We start from the raw sequence: 7,500 nt of genomic DNA on the forward strand, positions 1-7,500 counted from the left end.
AGGTCCTGCTCTAAGGTTAGACTGATCCTCTTTATCTAAGGCGAAAAATTTATTCCATATTGTAAACTATTTTAAAGTTATCCTTTGTTCGAAGGTAATGTGTGATTTCGTGATTTATTTGAAAGCCATTGCAATGAAGTTTCACACACCACGATATTTGCATCTCTCACTTGACCGCAAAAGTTTGTTTAAACCTACTTTACTGCAATTGATTTCTCCGACACTTACTGTTTGTGGTGCTTAATACCTTTTACAACATGTTATTTCTATGTTTATTTAGACATTTTTGTAAAAACTCAATACTTAACACAAACACATAAGCTAACTTAATGATTTATTGAGTTGATCTAGATACTGAACTGATCAGCATTTTATTAAAACGAATATCAGAAAACATGTAGTCCAATGCTCTGCTCTCTCTAAACATATGATACGTAGCTGGATGGCGGTTGGGGTGGCGATGAGAGCAGTCTGCTGCGTGGAGACGGGAGTAGTCCGCCTCGCTTTTATAAAGGCGGCACTTTTGGGTCTACTGTATGATGGCGGAAGGCTTCGGTGGCAGCAAACCCAAGGGCCGTCCCAAACAGCCCGCACTCAAAATATGCTACTGGTTTCCACCAAAACCATTTCTACTTTCCATAACGGCACAGTTTTTCGACGAAGGGATCGATTAAATCAATTTTAGGACTTAACAAATACTATTTTGTCGAGTTCTAGAAGAACGAAAGGTAAACTCCATTCCGAACGGATTGAAACTCAATCTTATTACGTCTTAAGATTGGGGTACAAGTTACTGTTGACACAATATCTTCAAGAGGCGGCAACTGAGATGCATCTCACCATACCAAGTCAGAATTCCTGTCGCACTTCAGCTTCGGTATGTCTCTAGTTTCGTGTGGTGTATCGTTGCCAACGACATCAATGTAACTGCATGGTCTTCGTCTATTATATATATATATATATATATATATATATATATATATATATATATATATATATATATATATATATATATATATATATATATATGTGTGTGTGTGTGTGGTGTGTGTGTGTTTGTATGTATATACATGTGTATGTATATATATATTAAATAATTTAATTTTGAATTTTATATTTTATATATTTTTTATTAATTAATTTTATTTCTATGTATTGGTTTATGATTTTCACTGTTTGATTTGCCTAATAGTGGTTTTATCTCTAATTTAATATATATATATATATGTGTGTGTGTGTGTGTAATATATCTATTTCGTCTTTGTATTCGGTTTCCAAGATTCTTGCTGTGAACTCATCTGTTGGAACAGACTTTGTTGTATATGGGGGTGGGTCATTACACCAATAATCAAGACACGCTTTAGTTCTATTTCACTTTTTTTTTATTATAATCATTAGTCAATAAGTTAAAAATTAGACCATTTAAGAAATCGATTATTTGATTAATCGTTCGGTCATTCAATCAATCAATCAATAAATCAATCAATCAATCTAGTTTTGTCAAAGTTTTTTTCGTCGCCATTCGCGATTTCATTTATGACATGCCCGCTCTACTCCACGTCTGCTTCAGATCTGTCTGCCTCTCCTGAAAATATGTATGTGCATATATATATATATATATATTTGAGTAGAAAAATGAAATATCCTTTTATGGATAATTCGTTTAACCGATACCTGGGTAGCAAATTCACATCAGAATTTATTCATAAATTTTATAAAATATATATATATATATATTATATATATATATATATATATATATTATATATATATATATGTGTGTGTGTGTGGTGTGTGTGTGTTTGTATGTATATACATGTGTATGTATATATATATTAAATAATTTAATTTTGAATTTTATATTTTATATATTTTTTATTAATTAATTTTATTTCTATGTATTGGTTTATGATTTTCACTGTTTGATTTGCCTAATAGTGGTTTTATCTCTAATTTAATATATATATATATATGTGTGTGTGTGTGTGTAATATATCTATTTCGTCTTTGTATTCGGTTTCCAAGATTCTTGCTGTGAACTCATCTGTTGGAACAGACTTTGTTGTATATGGGGGTGGGTCATTACACCAATAATCAAGACACGCTTTAGTTCTATTTCACTTTTTTTTTATTATAATCATTAGTCAATAAGTTAAAAATTAGACCATTTAAGAAATCGATTATTTGATTAATCGTTCGGTCATTCAATCAATCAATCAATAAATCAATCAATCAATAAATCAATCAATCAATCTAGTTTTGTCAAAGTTTTTTTCGTCGCCATTCGCGATTTCATTTATGACATGCCCGCTCTACTCCACGTCTGCTTCAGATCTGTCTGCCTCTCCTGAAAATATGTATGTGCATATATATATATATATATTTGAGTAGAAAAATGAAATATCCTTTTATGGATAATTCGTTTAACCGATACCTGGGTAGCAAATTCACATCAGAATTTATTCATAAATTTTATAAAATATATATATATATATATATATTATATATAAATATGTGTATACGTGTGTGCGTATATTATATACATATCACGAGGGGTTGGTGAAAAGTTCTTAAAAGGTGTAGCAAAAAAGTCTGGTTGAAGGGCCAACCTCCCGTGTTCTTTTACAGGGTTTAGAAAAACTGAAGGACCACTGCAATAAGTGAGCGAATTTAAGAGGGGAATATGTTGAATAAGATCATAATTAACTGATCCTCCTGCATTTTCTTTTGCCCAAAGCCAGGAATTTTTCTGCAAATATATATATGTATATATATGGATCTTTGAAACGAGATGAAAGCGTTAAATGAATAATTAGCTAAAACTTTCACTGCCTCCTTTTTCTTACAATATAAAACTTGTACACCACTTCAAACACATGCACGCACACACAGACACACACACACACACAGATACACACACACTATGTACGAGATGGTATCAAAAAGCTCCCAGACTAGCTTTCTACGCGCCAACAGATGGCAGCATACGGTTGCGTGCGCAGTGAGAGCTAGCAGTGACCTTCATGAGACAGTGTGCCGCGTGACATTGCCGTGTTTACTTCGCAAGTTGTGAAATTTGTGCGTTTGTGATCACGGCTGCAATTTTGTCATGGACAGGAAGTTGGGACAAAGAGCCAACGGGAAATTTTGCATTAGACTTGGGGAGTCTACTACAGAGGCATTGAGCATGCTTTGGCAAGTTTACAGCGACGAGGCAATGGGTCGTATGCGATATTTCGAGGGGCACAGGCGCTTCAAAAGCGGAAGAACGTCTCTGGAAGACGACGAGCGATTTGGAAGACCCACCACGAGTGCTTCCACCCCACGGAAATGTGGATAAAATTCCTCAGCTTGTGCATGAGGATCGTCGGAGGACAATCAACGACTGATTTTTTTGCTGATGTTTTGGTTGCAGGAAATCCTAACGTCTGAATTGAACACGTGGCATTTCTCTGCTAAGTTTGTCCCCTGCCTGCTGACCACTGGGCAGAAAGAACATCGCGTCAAAGTCTGTCAAGGCACGATAGAGCTGCAGCTCAAACAAGAGTATGCTCATCGTATTTTTTTCTTCGACATCCACGGTATTGTGCATCGAGAATTCGCCCCCGCCCCACCAGGGCCAGACCATCAATCAAAAGTTCTATGGAGACGTTTTGAAGCGTTCGAGGGATGACATTTGGTGAAAGTGACTGGAACTGAGGAGTGCAAAGAATTGGATTCTTCACGATGATAATTTACCCTGTCACCGAGATCTCCTCATTCGTGAGTTTCTCGCCAAAAGCAACATGGTACCACATCCACACCTGCCCTATTCATCCAGATTTAGCATCTGCAGACTTCCATCTCTTCCCCAAGATGAAAAACGCCGTTGTCGAGATTCAGAGCCAATTGCAGAAGGTCCTCGACACGCTTATGGAAAAAGAACTTCAGGTCGGATTCCAAAAGTGGCCGATGTATTGTTGCGCAAGGTGGGCTATTTCGAAGGCGATGATATTAAAACTTAGGTGAATAAGTTATGCTTTATCAAATACAACCAACCCGCGAACTTTCTGATACCTCTCGTATATATACATATACTATATGTATTGTATGTGTATATATATGTAAATATATATACATACTACATGTATAGTATAGTATGTATATATATATATATATATATATATATATATATATATATATATATAATATATATATATATATGTATATGTATATGTATATATACATGTATATACATATGTACATATATATATATGTATATACATATATACATATATATATATGTATATATATATATGTATATACATATGTGTGTGTATATATATATATATTATATATATATATATATATATATATATATAATATATATATATGTGTGTGTGTGTGTGTGTGGTGTGTGTGTGTGTGTGTGTGTGTGTGTGTGTGTGTACGTATGTATGCTGTTTCACAAAATTTTTATGCCAGCGGGATTTGAACTTGTAGTGTAGAAGATTGGAGCTTATTACTGCAAAGCGTTTAATCCAGAACTCCCTTGCTTTTCTTCCGGCACTGACGTCATTTCTTTAATGATTGATTTCTGTTTACGACGCACACATTTGTAGAAAAAGAGTATAGACGGTTGAAACTACAGCAGCACGTTACTGGTATCACGTAGGTGTTCCTTCGAGCCCTGAGTGTTTTCGCATAGTCGCTCGACCTGCTAGAAATAGGAGCAAAATCTTTTGCAAAGCACACGTTACCATTACCATGTTTTCTCTTCTTTTTTAAAAAGGAAGTTCACATTAGACTCTGTTGTCTGAGATGAACCATGTCCGAAGCCTGTGATGTCTTTGATTATAGGTCCGTTCGATCTCACCTTAATTTGGGATCTAATATCACACATTAAGCGCCAGAAATATGGCTAGCGATTGTCGAGGATCGGTCCACCCTAAGCGACGCTTTTAAGAGTCGGTCCACTCTGAGCAACGCTTTTAAGGATAGGTGCATTTTTGGCTCTGCTATATAAGCCTGTAATAGGCTTCACGGCCCAGGAGGGGGCGGCAAACTTAATGGTTGCCCCGGGCGGTGGGCAGTCTAGCTACGCCACCTTTAGATGTGATTAAGTATGTTAACAGTAATGTGTATTTGAAATTTATTGTCTACATTGCTTGGTCAGAGGGGCAAGGGCAGCGGCCATAATCTATTCCAGGACCTCCGAGACAGCGATTAGTTCAACACCCTGTTGTCTTCGGTACAGCCTTAGTGTCTTCAAATATTGAACTAGAAGTAAAAGAACAGTACAGGTGCACGGGGTTTTCACTGTTCAGCATTTTCTGTCATAGACTCAGATTAACTATACTTTTATTGAACGAAATTTTGTAAACGGAATCTGCGTGGAAGCTCTTCAGGAAGACCATTCTGCTTTGTTGGGGTGTCTAGATTTAATCCATCACGCAGTTTAAATCCAGTATTCTGCTTACTTTTCTTCTGCAGAATTTACTGTTACAGACGTTCAGGTTATGTCTTCCACTTGAGGATAACTTTCTCCTTTTTTCTCTCCAGTCTCGGAAACCCTGAAGAAGGACCTCTGTTTACTAAGCCATAACAAAATAGGATAGTTGCTGTTAGCCTTCTTTTGATTCTTTATAAATTACACTTTTTACTCCTGAAACAATAAGAAGCTGAACTGATTTTGATTAGAGTTGAACATTTGCACTCTTTTACACCCAGTTATTCAGTGTATGTTATCAAAGATCAAACGAGTGGAGAGCAGATTCAGAAAAGCAAAGCAGGAAAATGCTACGATGAAAATATATACATGAAACTAGACAGTTGATCGAATAAGCCCAGTTAATAGTAACATTTCTGTTGAGATTATCTGCTGGTGCGGTTATTTTCACTGGACTAAAGCAGTATTTACCACTGGCTGCAGTTTTCCTTTCTTTTTTCAAATACATAATTACACACACACACACACACGCACACATGTATATCATCATCATCATCATCATCATCATCACCATCATTTAACGTCCGCTTTTCATGCTGGCATAGGTTGGACAATTTGGCTGGGGCTAGCCAGCTGGAGAGCTGTCCAGGCTCCAATTGTCTGTTCTGGTATAGTTTCTACGGCTAGGTTCCCTTCCTGACCACTTTACAGAGTGTGCCGGGTGCTTTTTACGTGCCACCGGTACGAATGCGTTTACGTAGCATCTGCAAGACAATGACCTCTCATCCGGGAGAGGGTGTGGGAGCATGGCCATAAAGTACATGCCTGTGTGTATGGATGGTTGCAATTTGACTTAGCTTGATATGTCTTCTGAAATACAGCAAACCACCATAAGTCCCGGTCCCTTATCATCTCAGTGAGACCCAACGTCTGAAGATCCTTTCTCACCACTTGGTCTCGCATCTTTCTGGGTTTACCCCTTCCACAGGTTCCCCCCACAATTAGAGATCGACATTTCTTTAAGCAATTGTCCCCAACCATATGCATTCTATGACCAGACCAGCGCCGTCTTCTCTCTTGCACACAACATTTGATGCTTCTTATACCTAGTTTTCCTCATAAATTTATTTACATTCTGTCGCATATGCACCCTGAAATTACCCATCCAGCGGAGCACACTGGTTTCATTTCTTTCAAACCTTCGCAAGCCCTCTGTAGTCATAACTCATGTTTCACTGCCATGTAGCATAGTTGTACGTACACAGGCATCATAAGCCTGCCTTTCATTCTGAGGGAGAGGCTCTTAGTTACCAACAAAGGTAGTAGCTCTTTGAACTTTGCCCAGCCCGTTCTTATTCTAGCAAATACACTTTCAGAACTTCCTCTTCCACTGCTAATTTGGTCGACTAGATAACAGAAGCTATCTTCTTCTTCTAAGGATTCCCTTGAGCACTTGAGGAAGTCTATTCTCTGCGCATTTTTAGTGCTTATTGTACCTGTACATTTGACACGCACAAGGACTATTTTCTTTATTAACCTTCCTGTGATACCGCTACACTTCTTGTGTCCAAAGCTTGCACTGGGTACAACGTATGGAATTTCTACCAACATATCGAGCAGAGCCATCTCCCTTCTTACATATCGAGAAGGGACTTGTGATTTGTCTGTTTTCCTACTTACTAGGAATTTCGTTTTTGTTACATTAACTTTAAGGTCCTTAGATTCCAGATCTTGCTTCCACATCTGAAATTTCTTCTCTAGATCAGGTAGAGATTCAACTATAAGAACAAGATCATCAGCGTAGAGAAGCTCTCAGTGGCAGCCAGTCTTGAATTCCTCTGTTAAAGCCTGGAGGACTATGATTAACAAGACGGGGCTGAGAACCGATCCTAGGTGAACTCCTACCTGTACACTAAATTCATTGCTAAACTCATTATCAACCCTCACTTTACTGGCAGCATCCATGTAACAATGGCTTAGAGAAGCTCTCACCAACCACTCATCTATCCATCGTTTCCGCATTGATCACCAGATAAAGGAACACGCACACACACACACACACACACACACAC

The 7,500-nt window shown here is 37.5% G+C and overlaps 1 protein-coding gene across 4 annotated transcripts in view; it reads right to left on the reverse strand.

The window, feature by feature from the left end:
* The window catches only part of LOC115228809 (probable WRKY transcription factor protein 1), a 62,326-nt gene that overhangs the window by 43,486 nt on the left and 11,340 nt on the right, over positions 1 to 7,500 (reverse strand). The window contains exon 3 of one of the 4 annotated variants that reach the window (XM_036500491.1): positions 2,111 to 2,347. The exons of 2 other annotated variants lie outside the window; for them this stretch is intronic. In XM_036500491.1, the coding sequence (XP_036356384.1) occupies positions 2,346 to 2,347 (2 nt within the window). In that variant the 3' untranslated portion in view covers positions 2,111 to 2,345. Of the gene's footprint in view, positions 1 to 2,110; positions 2,348 to 5,292; positions 5,645 to 7,500 lie in introns of those variants that run through there. One more of the 4 variants, XM_036500492.1, reaches the window with a different exon arrangement.

The sequence above is a fragment of the Octopus sinensis genome, linkage group LG2 (genome assembly GCF_006345805.1).
Source record: "Octopus sinensis linkage group LG2, ASM634580v1, whole genome shotgun sequence".
Lineage (NCBI taxonomy): Eukaryota > Metazoa > Mollusca > Cephalopoda > Octopoda > Octopodidae > Octopus > Octopus sinensis.